The 16,917-nt window shown below is 42.6% G+C and overlaps 1 protein-coding gene across 1 annotated transcript in view; it reads right to left on the minus strand.

The window, feature by feature from the left end:
- Clic5 (chloride intracellular channel 5) overlaps positions 1-16,440 on the minus strand; it is a 147,237-nt gene extending 130,797 nt beyond the window's left edge. The window contains exon 1 of the mRNA XM_038344006.1: positions 15,922-16,440. Coding sequence (XP_038199934.1) covers positions 15,922-16,440 — 519 coding nt within the window. The remainder of the gene's footprint in view (positions 1-15,921) is intronic.
- Between the last annotated feature and the right edge of the window lie 477 nt (positions 16,441-16,917).

Below are 16,917 nucleotides of genomic sequence, written 5' to 3' on the forward strand. Positions count from 1 at the left end.
GCTTCGGGAACTCATCATATCCCGTGAAGTGCTGCTAATGTCAGGCCACGCTTTGACACGCTCTGCCTTGCTTTCCTTGGCAAACTGTTTTCCCTCGCTTCTCTGGGAGCTGGGGTTTTATACCGTGCCTATTTTTAGAAGCGGTGCACAGTGGCTGCTGGGCCAACTACTCCAACAGGCGGAGGAGAACTTTACCCTGGGAGAGGCATTCCATTCCATAGCCTTGTTCTGAAGAACTCTCTAATTGAGATTGGGTGGTGTCCAACCTCTAAGAACTAGAAACCACTTCGTGAGATGGACCAGGAGACCATGTTGTGTTGCTGGCCAATTGGCGAGAAACGTGTTAGAAAGTGATCAGGGCCTGACGGTGGGCAGGCAGATCCCACCCAGACTTTTTTATTTTTTTTTAAATAAAGAACATGGCATTGCATGGGGGTGATGCATGAACGATCTGCTGGAGGTAGGTCAGTCATGGTGCTCCACATACTGATTTTTCTCATAAAACCTTTCTAGAGTCTATGCCCATTATCCATAACCACATGGTCAGTTAAAGTAGGGACCTACCGGTAGGCACCCAGGAAAGCAATGCAAAGCAGGAAGAGTCTAACAGTGTTTGCCTTTCCTTTCCCTACCCAAGGTAATAAGGGCAGTGCTGTTAAGCCCACTATAGCTGAAACCATCCTTCCCCGGCACACCCCTACCTTTAAAACTTCTTGTGTAAGCTCTTGATGGCTTCCTGCCACACTATAGACTGAACACACTTGAAAAGTCTTCGCTGCTGTTAAATACTCCTATAATCCAGGTCAATCCCTGGGTATAGTTTTATTTGTCCAGCGTCTGTACTTTCAGGCCCCTCATTCACCACCCAAACTATAGTATACAATGTTCCCCCTAAATTGGTGGGGCTCAGGGCTGGAGAGATTTGGGGCTCTTTAAGAACAGGATTAGGCTATTCACAGCTGCTTGTAGCTCCAGCTCCAGGGACTCCATTTGTCCCCCCCGTCCTCTGAGGGCAACTGCACTCACAAGCACATACCCCCACAAACATGTACACACATGTATATAATTTAAAATAAAATTGCAAATATCAATGGGGCCGGAGAGATGACTCGAGTTTCAGAGCACTGACTGCTCCAGAGGACATGAGTTCTGTCCCCAGCACCAATGTGGCTCACAACCATCTGTAATTCCAGTTCCAGGGATCTGACACTATCTTCTGGCCTCCAGGGGCACTCAATGTATGTGTGAGGTGTACAGCTACATCACAGCCTCAGGCAGGAAGAAACGTGTGCACACACACTGCCCTCTACTTTCACGTTTGATTCCTGTTTCTAATTTAGGTCAGGACCTCTTAGGGGATGGTGTCGCCCACTGCTTGATGTAAGTGAGCTTCCCTCTTACATCAAGTGATAATCAAGACAGTCCCCCACAGACATGCCACTGGCTAGCCTGAACTCTGTAATTCTTCACTGGAAGTTCTCTTCCCAGGGGATTATAGGTTGTGGTAAGGTCACATTTAGACTAAAAGGTACACTGAGTTATCTTCTCAGCCCTTCTTAAAGATTTTTCAATGTCAGTAACCTAACAGAATACTGGGCACATAACAGATACTAAATTTTAATAACTTGGAGAAATACCTTTTCTTTTTTATCCATTTTACACACAAGTCTTTTATTTTCTGATAATATTTTTTCTATGACTTGAAATTACCAGTTTTTTATTTTTAACAATTTATTTTTATTTTTTATTTTTTTTATTGAGCTATATATTTTTCTCCACTCCCCTTCCTTTCTTTCCCCTCCCCTTCAACCCTCTCCCATGGTTCCCATGCTCCCAATTTACTCAAAAGATCTTGTCTTTTTCTATTTCCCATGTAAATTAGATTCATGCACGCCTCTCTTAGGGTCCTCTTTGTTGTCTAGGTTCTCTGGGAATGTGAATTGTAATCTTATTTCTCTTTGCTTTGTGTCTAAAATTCACTTATGAGTGAGTATATATGATATTTGTCTTTTTGAGTCTGGGTTACCGCATTCAATATGATGTTTTCTAGATCCATCTATTTCCCCGCAGATTTCAAGATGTCATTATTTTTTCTGCTGTGCAGTACTCCATTGTGTAAATGTACCACATTTTCCTTATCCATTCTTTGGTTGAGGGGCATTTAGGTTGTTTCCAGTTTCTAGCTATAACAAACAATGCTGCTATGAACATAGTTGAACACATGTCCTTGTGGGATGATTGAGCATCCTTTGGGTATATACCCAAAAGTGGTATTGCTGCGTCTTGAGGAAGGTTGTTTCTTAATTTTCTGAGAAATCATCATATTGATTTCCAAAGAGGCTGTACCAATTTGCACTCCAACCAGCAACGCAGGAGTGTTCCCTTTACCCCACATCCTCTCCAGCATAAGTTGTCATAGGTGTTTTTGATCTTGGCCATTCTTACAGGTGTAAGATGGAATCTCGGAGTTGTTTTGATTTGCTTTTCTCTGATTTGTCCTACTTTTTCAGCTCAACATGTTTGCTCTTGATTTGTAGCAACTGTTCTCACGTAGACCCCTGTATAGTATATTCTAGAACCCACTTCTAGCACACCTCTAGAATCAATTTCTAGGTCATTCTCAATGTCAATCCTCCTTCCTGAGTCAGCTGGTCAGAGTTTCACAGAAAGGGCCTCACCTGCCATTTCCTGCTGCCTCTCACAAAGCCAGCACGTGAGATGCAGAGTTCAGGCACAATAAAGATTTATTGACCTGCTGATTTAAGATATACAAAAGAGAAACCGTACAAAGACTAGGAGCTCAACCAGAGGCTCACCCTTTGCTTGTGAAGCGTGTATTGTGGATGAGAATACACTGCACTCTCAAGGGAGCAGCTGAGCCATCGCCTTCGTATGTTCCGAGTATATCTCGCAACCCTTATCTGAGCCTAGACAACCTTCCCGGCTTTAATTTGGAAAAAAAATATATCTTGGCTGCTGTCCAATATCTTTTTCAGCTCTGGGCAGTGAAACTCGGGTGAGGTACATTATATCACTGAACTGCAGTCCCAGGCAGTTTTTCACTTTTTGAGTTGCCTAAACTGGACTTAACTCAACCTGTAGCCCAGGCTGGCGTTAACCTTATAATCCCCCTGCCTCCTTCTCTCTAGTGGCTGAAATTCCGGGTCTGGGCCATCATTCCCTGCCTTGCTCCTCTCGATGTTTCTTTATTGACACTAACACCGTAAGTTCTTGGGTCTGAGGAAAAGTGTGGTAAACCCTGTCGGCACTTGGCTTTGGTGACCGGAGGGGTAGCATTTTACCCCTTGGGTTATGCGGTATTGTCAGAGCCCTAAGCCCCACAGAGAGTCTCGCCGATCCTCAGTTGGCGCGTGGATACTGATGGCTTTGCCGTGCTTCGCAAGGGCCCATGACTGTTGCAGAGCTTTGCCTACGTAGATGTTGTTCAAAGCCAGCTTGTCCACACCGACGGACACCGTAGGCATTGCTGGTAGAACTGAACGGTTTCAGCAGCACTTTATTTTGTGTGCATGAGGGTTCTTCCATCTCACCCAACCCAGTTACTCTGCCTCTTGGTTTCAGACAAGAATAAAATCTCTGTTTCTAAGAGCTGCTACTGCAAATATCAAAGTCATACCCACTGCGTCCCTTCCTCTCTTGTCACCATGGAATAGAAGAAAGGGTATTTCCGCAGCCACGGGCCAGGGCCCACAGGCAGTCCTTCCAGTTATTTGCTCCCACCTTCCATATTTACCTTAGGCGTGAGCACTGAAGCCCTGGAACGTTCGGAGTTTGCTAAACAATGCATTCTCTTATTTATTTCAGCGGTTGCCATGTGATTGTCGCCCGCAAGCACTCTGAGTGCAGCCGATGGCTTTTAGCTGACCTGGATCTCACTGTTGATCCAAAGGCTCATTCAAGGAGGGAAAGAACTGCCTACAAACCCCAAAGGGGGCAAGGTTTTCAGCCCAGGTGGCTGAAATTTGTCACTACAAAACATGAATAGAGCCCTTAGTTTCAGGTAAAAGATACATGCTATATTCACAGGGCAGTCTTGGGGTTTCTTTATCTCTTAATGTGTGAGATAAGTGTGTACAGGCATGTTTTGACATGTTCACGTGTGTGAGTGGGGGCATGTGCATGTCATGGTGTGTACATGGTGGGCAAATGTCAGTCCTCACCTCCTGCCTGCCTTGAGGCAGGGTCTCTCGTTGTTCCTTGCTGTGTACACTGGGCTCGCTGGCTGCTGGTTTCTGGGTTTCTCTCGTCTCGCTGTAGAAGCACTGAGACCACAGGCATGCGCTACCATGTCGGGCTCTATGTAAGTTCTAGAAATCCAAACTGATCTTCATGATTGTGTGGCAATCACTTTCCACAGAGGCCACCTCCATAATCCCTGTCTCATGTTGTTGAAGGAGTCTCTTCTGTTGAGGAGCAGTCCTGACAATCAAAGTGGTCTTCCCACGCACACATTAGAATTCATACAAAAGTGGATTCTGAACACGGAGGCTGGGTGTGGGGATATAGCTTGCCAATAGGATTTCACCTTGACAAAAATAAAAGCCACTTTCCTTGTGGTTTTCTAAAGGAAACCATGGCATCACATGAGGCTTCAATGTAAGAGATTAATGGATGACATATCATATTTAGCTTATATAAAATAATATATATCATACATAGCTTGCCAATAAGATTTCACCTTGGCAAAAAAGGTAGCCTGAGGCTTGAATGGTAACAGATTAATAGATGACATATTATATTTATGATTTTATTAGTGAATTATTAGCTAGAACATGCTGAGAAATCAAGGTACAATATAAAAGCTTAGCAAAAGCCAGCATACCTATAAAAGAATAAGGGTCAGAAAGGAAACTTCCATCAGCACAAAACATTTGCTGACTCTGTCATTTGCAAAACAATGCCAGAATTATTGGACTTTTATCCCATTGGACTCTGTGACTGTGCTGGGAATTTCAATTCAAACTTAAAGAAAGGAGAAACAACTAGAAAGAAGTGGAGACCTTAAACTCACTCAAGACAATCTTGCTTCTAGTCAGGTTGGAAGAAAAGATTATACAATACAATGATTTTCAGATTCTGAGAACAGGCATCATGAGAACTGTGTATATCTACCAGACTCTATGGAGTGAACAATCAGCTTTGGAATTGAGCAGGGTGAGGCTGCTGAAAATTTTGGTAGACAATAGGCAAGCAGACAGACAGACAGACAGACAGACAGACAGACAGATAATACATACCTATAGATAAACATATAGATAGATGATAGGTAGTAGATACAGATATAGATAGACAGATATATGGATTATACATAGATATATTGTATATATAAATAGGTTGATTAAATATAGATGATAAATGATATATAGACAGGTAATGCATAGATAGATGATACCTAGCTAACTAGATAGATAGATAGATAGATAGATAGATAGATAGATAGATAGATAGATAATGGATAGTACAAAGATATACTGCAGATTGACACTCTTAAATCTTTGGCTAAGTCCAGACTTCCAGTGCTCACTTGTAAAAGCTATCAAATATGGGAAAGAATTGAAATGAGTTGGAGAAATGACTCCAGGCCCCCTCACTATTCTAGTGGAAGTATGTGTTTCTAGGTGGTAGAGTAAGAGAGGACCAAGTAAACACGCACTGGGTTCAGTCCTCACAGGACTCTGCTCACAAAAAATGTAGCCAAAATAACTAGACAAATCCATTCCAATGATTGAACCTGCAATGGAGAATGAGGCTTGATCCTCCTTAAAGGAATACAGCAAAACATTAAAGGAGCAAACCAAGCAGCATTGCATCTGGAAGCCAAGATACATTCAGTATGTATCTATGATTAGCTAGATGCAGCTCAGAACGGGTGTGCAGAGGGCAATCAATCCACATAAATTCATAGGCAAATAAAATGATCAAAGTAGTGGAAAGGAACATTAAAATTGCTCTATACCTATACATATACACTTACAAATGTAGAAGGAAACATGAACCTGATCAAGAGAGTCTTGGCAAGAAATTCAACAACTCACACAGACAACAAGTAACTTGAAAGGCACAAATGACCAAACTCACAGATGAAGAAAGCAATGACCAAAATGGCCCGAGTCTGTTACATACACCAGTTTGTAAAAGGAAAGAAAATGTTCCCACAAAAAAAATCCCCAGTGAAGACCATTCTACTAGTGATTTATATCAAGCTCTTAAGGAAAGAATAATAGCAATTATATTAAAATCTAGCACACAAAATAGAGGAGGCACATTTTGACTCATTTCTATAAGAAACCCAGACAAAGAAAGGCAAATAAAGCTACAGACCAACATCCTTTATGAACAGGTTTGCAAAAGACTTCAACAAAATTATAACAAATCAAATCTATAAATTATAAAAGTATTAATACACATTGAAGAAAGGTTATTCAAGGTTGATTTAACATTTGAAGATGAATTATGGCACCGCAATAAAAGGAAGAAAGGGGGCTGGAGAAGTGACTCGGGGGCTAAGAGATGGTATCACTTTTGCACAGAACCTGAGTTTAGTTTCCAGCATCCACTGGGGGGTGGCTCACAACCACCTGTAGCTCCAGTTCCAGGGCCTCTGACGCCCTCTTCTGGCTCCCAACGGTACTACACTCATGAACAACCCTCTACCATACATATAATTAAAAATAAGAATCTTAAGTAAAGAAAAATTGAGAGAATAAGGAAAGGAGAAGGGCAGGAGGAAAGGAAGAAAACCAAAACCAGTTTTGGGTACCAAACATGAAGTGAGCTTGACAGGAAATATAGTATTAAAGCTATACTATTTCTGAACAAAAGATAGGAAGAAATTCTTAGTAACCCAGAGTTAGGCAAATCTTTCTAAATAAAGATGCACAGCTCGCTTTGGCATATGAATTCTGTGCTTTGGCAATGGTGTGAGTGTGTCACCCAGAATTTTTGAGCATATGAATTCTGTGCTTTGGCAAGGGTGTGACTGTGTCACCCAGAAGTTTTGAGCGCATCATAGCTGCACTGAGTGGTGGTAGGTTGAAGAGCTTTCTAGATCACGAAGGGGACACGCCCAGAAAGTGTGATGCATGTGACACACCTCTCAGACAACTGGCTTTCTTGCTCATGTCACACCTCTTCTGTATTCAACAGCTCCCTGTCCCCAGTGTCGTGTTGTGACAAAATCAGATGGTACACCCGACTGTTGGGTCTTCCATCCACCAGAGTTCCAGGCCCCAAAAAACCTCCCTTGTTTATACACGATGTGGTTATCTTTTTATAGCAGCGCAAGGCACGCTACAGCAGCAGATTTCATGAGAGTGATGGAGCCTTGTCTTCAAGTGGTTGTGGTCATGAAAATGAGAAGTCATCTGCAGCTTCATAAACTATTGGAAAACTATGTGGCCATTGAAAAGTCTTCCAATATCTAAATGACTTTTAAAACTATCTGCAATAAGAAGACAAAATCCTAAAATGACAAAATGAGCAAGCTATTTGAGTAAACGTTTCCCCAAGGAGATGTAAGGAAGAAGAGCATGTTGTCTGGTTCCATATCACAGGTCACTGGAAGAGACAAAGCCCAGTGATGAAAGATATGAAGTCTTGTCAGATGTTGATAGTCACGTTGAAACAATGTGACAGTTTTTGAAAGTAGGAGTAATTTGACTAAAAATTCCACTGTAATATTACCAAGGGGGAAAAATCATGCAACACAAAAAGCCTATGTATTGTAGCAATCTCATCATTAACAGCCAAAGACTGTGGAATTGTCCAAGTGCCCATCACTGAATGCATAAACAAAATGTAGCATGTCATACATAGGAAACAGAAAGGAACAAACTCTGGGTAAGTATGCCAATGCAGATGAACTCAGAAGCAATAAGAAATTAAACACAAATGGCAGTATGGCATCTAACTTAATTTATATTCCTTTTAAAAGACAATTCTGGAAATTGAACCCTGGGCTTTGTATTTGCTAGGCAAGTGTCCTACCACTATAATACACCTTATGTCATCTTTAGAAAACAAAACCATAGAGATGGAGTGAAGATTGACGGCTCTGAGAGGCAGGATGTGTCTGGGAGGACTTTTCAAGGTGATGAACACATTCCATGTGAAGATTGTGGTAGTGGTGTCGTGGCTATGCATGTCTTTCAAAGCTCATTAAAGTATATAAAGTATATAAAGTATTTACTGTATTAAATTATATTCCAATAAAATAGACACCCTAAATAATAGAGTATTAGGTATAACATGATTCATACTAAGAGTAAAATCAAAACATAATTTCAGATACATGAACGTGCACTCATGTTTGCCACAGGAAGCACACCCATGTAATTTCAGAAAGGCTTGCTAGGAATCACAAAAGGGAGTGTGGCTGAGGAGTGATTCTCTGCTGTGTGTTTCAGTTTTTAAATGATGTGAATAAGCTGCTTAGTCAAAGGAGAGAGAAGGCCCTGGATGAATTGCAATCAACAATTTGTTTTCACAAGCAAGAAATCTAAGACTCAGAGTTCAGTAATGTCTCCACTGTCGTGCGCCAGAATCCAGCCCTAGCTCCAGACTTCTATCCAAAAGACAAGGACAGCACAAGAACCTAGCCCAGAGCAAGCTTCAGCAGATGTGAGGTTCAGTTTCTCTTTCTCTTCTAGGCCAGATGGTTTCTCACCAGCATTCAGAGAAATGGGCTCTGCTTGGATGCTTGCCTAGTGTCCCAGAACACACCAAGAAATGAGCCCTCCAACAGCAAACCCAGTTACATTACTCAAAAGCCAACACAGGCCAATTCAACTCAACAATTATTTCTCAGACCCAACTATGGGGTAGATTCTGCTAACCATTCTGGTTATACAGGAGCTAGGTGTGGTTTTCATTGTGGAGTTTTCTTCCTGGTGGGGAACTGAGGAGAACTAATAAGATCATGTCACTCTGTAGTGACAAGCATTATGACAAAGGTAATCCCCGAGGGAAGGTGCCTCAGAACTGCCCTGAGGGTTGGAGATATCTTCTTCCCAGGAAACATGAATTCAGAAAGGAGAGGATAGGTTGACCAGATGGAGGAAATGAGTGTATGCTGCATGGTGGGCTTGTCAATGTTTAGTCATAGAAGAGGGCTGAGAGACATCTTTAGACCCTTGTCTGTTATCATAAACACTCAGCCCCTCCTAATCTTCCCCTTCCAGCTGTATGAAACTCTGTCCCAGCTGCATGGGGGTCTTTGGAAAGGATATAAAAAGTAGGGCTGAAACGTAATGGAGACTCCATCCATATAGCTGTGAAAAAGTCACCATTAAGGCTCAACTGGGACTTTCTAAGGATGTGGTTCTTTGGGGTCACCCATGCTGATGTAAATGACTATACTCGTATAAAACCAAAGGACTTAATGACTTACCAATGTACTTGAGTTGAATGGCTCCTTCTGTCTGTTGCCATGCACTGTCTAAGATGAATGGCTGCTTGTTTGGATCTCTTAAGGAAAAGCTCACAAACTCTCAGAAATATCAAGACTGCTAAGTTGGATCATTTATTTCTGAGTCTCCCACCACCTTCCTTTAGAGAAATAATATAATCCTCACCTGCTGACTTGAGTAATGCTTCCTTTTACTCCTTTGAAGTGAAATCTCAGGATGACAAAAAGGTTTAGAGCAAACAGTCGACTACCCAGGAAAAACAGGGAGTAGGTTACACAACGGCATGTTCCACTCCTTCCCACATGACATCAGAGACAGGAGCTCTGATATAGGGAAGGAAGAATATATGTGGCAATTAGGGCTTCTGAAAGATAATTCTGAAGTCACCCGACAGGACCTTTTACATAGAGCTTTGGAATGTTCTGAACCTTCTGAAACACATAGATGACCACTCTGCCTCCCAGGCTGCAGGTGTCAATGTAAAGAAGAGCACTCTTGACTGACAGCCTGGAAAGCCAGCTTGGCACAGACAGCTCCGTGAATGTTTCTAGAGCTGCCTAGTTCTCATCATTGTCCCAGGATTCTGTGACATCTTTGACTGGTGGAATTGATTTTCACATGGGTCTCTCAGAAATGGCTCTGAAGGAGATTGGGTCTGCATGGAGTTCTCAACAATGTGATTAAGATGAAATTATAGGATGGCTAGTGATCTGTTGACACCAACCCATTGCTTCATTTCCCCATGTCTCACTGGTTCTATGGAAGGACAAGTGCTCGGGGACAAGCTTGGGCTAACGTAGTATTCTTACAAAAGTTTCCAAGAACTTACATTCTAATCAGTGACATTAGAATTACATGTTCTTCCTCATCATGGACCAGGAACAGCTGCCAGAGTGTTCTTAGCCTGGTATTCCAGGCCTTGTCCAGGCCTATTTTTATACTAAAAACAATAGTTGATATTTTTGTGCTGATTTCATGCATTTCTCATTAATGAAACAGCTACAAACATACAGAAGTAACCTATAAAACAATATTGCACTAATTATCTAGCTTCTACTGAAGTAATCTGGGTATAAAAAGCTAAGCACTTAAATGTTTGGACTTATCCAGACGATGAGTTGGAAGGTAAAAGCTTTCATTGAACACAGACATTTACAATTAAATCTCTGAATGAATCTTAGATATAAATCAATCAAGGTGGATATCTTGGTCCTGCTCTGGGTGGCAAATGGAAATGTATGTAATTTGGTTGTCTGTTGTCTGGTACAAGAATTTGCTAATGACTCCTCAAAAAAAAAAATTCTAGTACTCTTTGATGGCTTCTAGGATAAATTTCAAATTCCTTAGTTTGTAGGCAAGTTACATATTAGCTCTTCATCTTTACCATCCAGCACCATCATGGGCTTATGTTCACCGAGCCACATGAACCTAGTCATATCCTTGGGTGCCTCTGCTGTGCCCTGATAGTGCCACCCCTTCCAGCATTGGCTAAGCTGGGATTCAACATCCAGGTCCAGCTTCCTCTCCCTCATTGCCAAGTGGGGTTTTATAGTTTCTCATCTATGCTGATAAACCTTGTTTGCCTTTAAGACAAATGCACTCAGTGAGTTGCTCATAAAAATTCCTAGGAGGGGGGTCTGGAGAGATGGCTCAGAGGTTAAACACCCTGGCTGCTCTGGCAGAGGTCCTGAATTCAATTCCCAGCAACCACATGGTGGCTCACAACCATCTCTAATGAGATCTGGTGCCCTCTTCCTGACTGTAGGCATACAAGCAGACAGAATACTGCATACACAATAAATAAATAAATAAATAAATAAATAAATAAATAAATAAATAATCTTTTAAAAAAATTCCTAGGAAGAACTTGGATGCTGGCAGGACCTGATCTCATCAGGCACTGGCCAAGGATAGAGCCCCAGGCCTTCCTATGGCAGGGGAGAGGAAGGCCTATGAATCAATATGGCAGTTTAACACAAAATACAAGCGTTCATCCACAATATCCATGCATTTTTTTCACTTCAAATTATATCAATGTGGTATATTAAGAATATAAAATATGTAAAAGTTACTATTTAAGAGGATTTGGTGAAAAGTAAATACATATATTGCTTAGCATTTTTAATTCCAATTCTGACATTCTAAGACCACATGACTTAGCTTGAGTAGAATATCCTGAATTCCACGAGCCTTGGCATCACAACAAGCTCCTGATATGATAGAGCCTCAATAAAATGTTTGTTGAATATACTTTTATTATTAGGTTATAGCAAAGGAAACTATTTAGTGACACTTCTTAAATCCTGAGCCAAGTTATTATATAAATTATTTCTTTAGAACAAAACAATTCTAGAGCCATGGATTCTAGAGCGTATGACTGTGAGCCCAGCACTTAGGAGGTGGAGGCAGGAATATCTGGAGTTACAGGTTATCCTCAGATACATCGTGAGTTCAAGGCTAATCTAGGGTCCATGAGACTCCATCTGAAAATAACAACACAAACAAGACCTCCACAAAATCAAAGCATAAAAAAAAAAACACCCTTGGCTGAGTGGCCAGAGTCCCAGCTCACCACTGGCTAGAAGCTCTGGCTGTTCGTTATGTCATCTGCCTTCAGGACAGCACGATTTACATTTCCTATGAAAAACTTTAGTGCCACTCAAATTTGTTCCTTCCACAAAATGTGTGTCTCTCCATGTGGACCTCGGGAGTGTTCTAATCACAGACCTGCTTTGTGGACCATGATTGCCGTTGTTTTAAAGAGACAGAATTCACGTGAGCTGAACAGGAGTGTTGGTTGGGTTTGTGCCAGTCTTTCCAACCATGCCCAAATCTTGAGATAATCGCTGCCGCTGTTCTCCTAGAGTGGATGACTGAGGGTCCCCTCTGTGAACACAACTGATGAACGTGCAGGGCTGTGCACTGTGCAAGCAAAGGCTATAAGAGCTGGAGTGGACTGCGTTTCTAATATGAGGGAGTTTAGACCCAGGAATATTTCATAACACACCATTGACGCGGAATGACAGACCAGTGTTCTTCTCACAATATGATGCCCTCACAGTAGAATAAAACAACCATACAGCTATTCAGTGTTTACCGGGACAAGCCTTATTCTTAAATAAGTTATTTTTATAAGGTTCAAATTCAGTACAATAAATACTTCAGACCCTTGGATATTGACACTCACTGTAGTCAGACAAGATACTAAGCACCCTACGTGCATCAAAGTATGTGACATTCAGCACACCCCTATGAGGGCTGGGTCAGTATAGCATCCATTCTGCCAGTGAGCAAACCGAAATGGAGGGAAATTAAGAATTCAGCAAAAAATAATTTGTAAACTGGGGATGAAAGTGAATGTGTAGAACACTTGCCTACCAGCACCAAGCCCTGGATTCCATCCCCAGCACTGCACAAAACCAAGCATGGTAATCCCAGCACTCAGGAGGTAGAGGCAGGGAGATCAGAAGTTCAAGGCCATCCTCAGCTATACCAAGTTGGAGGCCAGCCTGAGCTACAGGAGACTCCTGTTTTTCAGATAATCAGTACTTCCCGCCACTAATGCCACCAGTGTTGCATGTGACAAAAAGTGTGTATTTGTGCCACCTCCTTCATGATCCTTATCAGACTGCTTGTTTTTCTTAGCATGAAACAAAACACAAGAATGCTTTGCACCCTTCCCGCCTCTGACGCACACATTCAGACACCAATTGGGAAAGTTCACACCCTCAGTCACATGCGCCCTGAGAGGAGTCCATGGATGAAATGGAAAGAATACCCCCATTCCCTCGGTAGCTAAAGCCTCTAGAGTTAACCAGACTTTCCATTCTTTAAACTCTACAGAAAACCCATCAGCAAAAGCCCTAGGCCTACTTCTTGAGGCCACTTCCCAACTCCCCCTGCTTCCCTGCTATCACGGGGAGCCTAATCCAACCTCAGATCCTGATTTCATCTTCCCCAATACAGTCCATTTTTTATAAAACAGGGTTCCTTTAGAAACAGTCCAAAGATTGCCTAGGTCACTCAGAGTGAAAATGAAAGTTCTTATGATGCCCAGAGGCTGATGCAGCCTAGCCACACATCTCTAGCCTCCCATCACCCCACCAACTGCTTCCCCACCCCTAGCCATAGTGCAGTCTCCCTCCGCCCCTGCTTTATGGGAAGCTAAATGGTGGCCACAACTACGTTCCTACCAATTCCCGAAAGAGGTGAATGTTACTTAATGTGGCAACATGGACTCATAGATGAAACCAAACTAAGATTCTTTAAATGATGCTATCTTAAGTTATTATTAGGTTCAATCTAATTCTGCTTGTCTTACCAGAGAGAGAGAGAAGAGAAGAGAAGGAGGGGACAAGAAGGAGGAGGAGAAAAAAAAAGGAGGAAGAAGCCAAAGTATAGTATGTGTCCTCTTCATAACATAACATTCTTAAGACAAAATGCCGTCTTAAGTCTGGTATCTGCCTTAGACCATGGGAGTTTAACAGTTTAGGAGCTCCTTGCTACTGTCTGGCAGCATCTTCCATTGCTGGTACCATTCCTTTCTCCAAACCCCTCTTGGGGTTTGATTCCAACCCCAAAGCCAGGATAATTTCCAAAGGGATCGCACTTTGCCAGATCTACAGGTCATGTCTTGATGGGCTAGTGGGGATGGTAATGACCCTCTGTGTCTCACTGCAAGAAATGACGTGGCTATTTCTGTCTTGAGAAGAAATGTGTCTAGTTTCCCTTTATTAAAAAGTTAGTTTGGACAGTGTGATGCTGTTTTGATGTAGTCACAGAGACGGGCAGGCTGCTTGATGTCACCTCCTCCACAGAGCGTCTACTGGCCTCCCCTTGTTCAGCTCAGCATCTTCTTCAGAAGATACCCAGCCCCCTCTGCCCCACATGTCCACTGTCCTCCCATCCTTCCTCTTACAGCAAGGTGTTCGTTCCTCAGGAGCCAAAGTCACATCTCCCCCAAGTGCTTGGCAGAGTACCACCCAAGTATGAAGGAAGCTCCATGCGATCTTTTTAAAAAGCAGGTTGAGGAAGACCCAATACATAAAACAAATTAGAAAGCAATATATACTAAAGTATTCAATTGACAAAGTTCATTTCATTAGAAGTATATTGGAAACCATGAAGGCGAGAGATTGTCACAGAATGGGGATTTCATAGGTTCAAAGAGTAATTTTTTTTCGAACAAGTTCTCATGTAGCCTAGGTTAGCTTGGAACTATGTAGCAAGGATGACCTTGAACTTCTGAGCTTCTTAGTTCCACCTTCCTGTACAGATTTTCTCTCGCCCTGGAAGTTTTGGTGACTCTAGGGTTGGTGTACGGTGCGTGTGTTGGCAAGCACTCTACCAACCAAGGTCTATCCCCAGACCCGAGAGTAACCATTTCTTTCTCACACTCATGTGTATGTATGTGGTGCATGCTTTGGGTGCATGCATGTATATCTGCATGCACGGATATGCATAGAAAGGCCTAGGGCTGCCCCCAGTAGTCTTTAAGATTGCTTTCCATATTCATCGAGGCAGAGTGTCTCGGCTGAACCCAGAACTTGACACTTCAGCTAATCTTGCTAACCAGCTTGTTTCAGGGATACCCCTTCTCTGTCTTGTGAGCACTGGGATTACAGCTGGACTGCCAGATCCAGCATTTACGTGGGTTATGGAGATCTTAACTTCATTCCTCACACTTGAGCAGTGGGGCTTTAACCACTGAGGAATCTTCTCAACCTTAGTATTCATTTAAATAATAAGAAATAGCAATACACACGAATGTGTTCTCACGTGAAAAAAAATGGGCACAAGGATTGGAGTGGAGGGGTCTACCACTTTGATTGACTTTTTAAACTGTGAATCACTTCATATTTTGGTAATATTCATAATCATAATAACCTTTATGACATTTTCAATTTAATACAAAGGTCACTAAAGACTTCTGTTTGGGTAACATAGGCATTCGTCAGCTCTTGAGTTTTTTTTGTTTGTTTGTTTTTTCGAAGCTCTTGAGTTTTATTGGTGTTGACAGAGCAGATACGATGACAGGCACAGCATTTACTGCCCAAGAATCTGGAGTACGTGTGACCTTAGAAACACGAGGGGGAGGTCCTGAAGGGAGAGGACTCTCTCTCGCTGGCTTTGGTTTCATTCTTAAAAATCATGCTGACAAAGAAAATATAACCATACAGGATAAAGCAGCTAACGTCTACTACAAACGTAAAAAATTGAGCAGCAGTTTCTGGTCACTCGTTTAAGCTCTTAGAGAGAGCTCTTCCTGTGGTTTATGAAAGTCGATGATTAGACACAAACTTTAAATGAATGGACTTTCTAATTCAGTTCATTTTGAGAAGTCCTGAAACTATTCCAAATGATCAATTTAATCGTCTTTGCTCTGCGGTGTGGACGCTGACCCACATCATACATCTTCCCCTGGTCCACAGAACAAAGCATAACACCGAACACCTCACCCTGTGGGTGTGTGCCGGTCAGAGGCAGCCCTTACCTTCACATACAGGAAGATCTCAGGGTTGCTGGAAACTGCTTCCAAACCAAGAGCAGCAGAAGCGTAGGTAGGGAAGTCCTGGCTGGTGGAAAAGCCCTTGCTGTGCTGAACCATGAAGCTCGGTGAAGGAGGCGAATCTTCCTTGACCATTCTTCCTCTCTGCTGCAGCTCCCTCAGCAGAGGCTCTAGGCTCTGCCTTGGTGAACGTGAGTTTCTTCTTCTGGAGATTTCCCTGAGCTCCTGGGGCTCAGAAAACACCTCATCAGGCTGGAGGTAGCTTTCTTCTTCTGGAAGCTCCCGGAAGGCTGAGGTGGTCTCCTCACGTTTCAAGGCATATACTGACAAAACATCGTATTCCTGGTTTTCTAATTGAGAGGCATACAGATGATTTTCACTCCTCAAGTCTTCATGGACTCTACCATATAAAGGACCCTCATTTTCCTCCAGCTGGTGTGGACCCTCGTCTCTTATCCCCTTTTGGATTGTGTCATAGATGTCATTGTAGTCTTCATTGCTCATGCTGCTTGGTCCAGCAGATCCTCTCCTAGGCAGAGCTGAGCAGGACTAGGGCTAGGGAAAGGATGAGGATGCTTCACCATGCAGAGGAGTCAATGCTTTTGAGATGCAGCCCTCAGCAATAGCTATCAATGACAGGTCTCTAGCAATCATTTACCGGAGATTTAATAAGCAAACCACTGGTCCACTGGGTGGAAGATAAAGTTCATCCACCCGGTTAACTCCTTCAGCTCCTGAAGAGGCTTTCAGCTAGACTCTGGTGGTTCCTCCACTGCCAGTAACTCTGAGAAGTCCAAGTATCAGCCCAGTCCAAGCTGAAATTCTGCAATTTTAGCCTCTTGTCATTCATGAAGGAGCTCTCTGCTGGAATCACCCTAACTACTGACGTATCCGAGAGAACTACAGGTCAGTGGAGAACTATAATTCAGAGTAGAGCTGCCTGCCTACAGCTGAATTCATCACACAATGATTCTTTGCCAG

Source organism: Arvicola amphibius, chromosome 9 (assembly GCF_903992535.2).
Source record: "Arvicola amphibius chromosome 9, mArvAmp1.2, whole genome shotgun sequence".
Classification (NCBI taxonomy): domain Eukaryota; kingdom Metazoa; phylum Chordata; class Mammalia; order Rodentia; family Cricetidae; genus Arvicola; species Arvicola amphibius.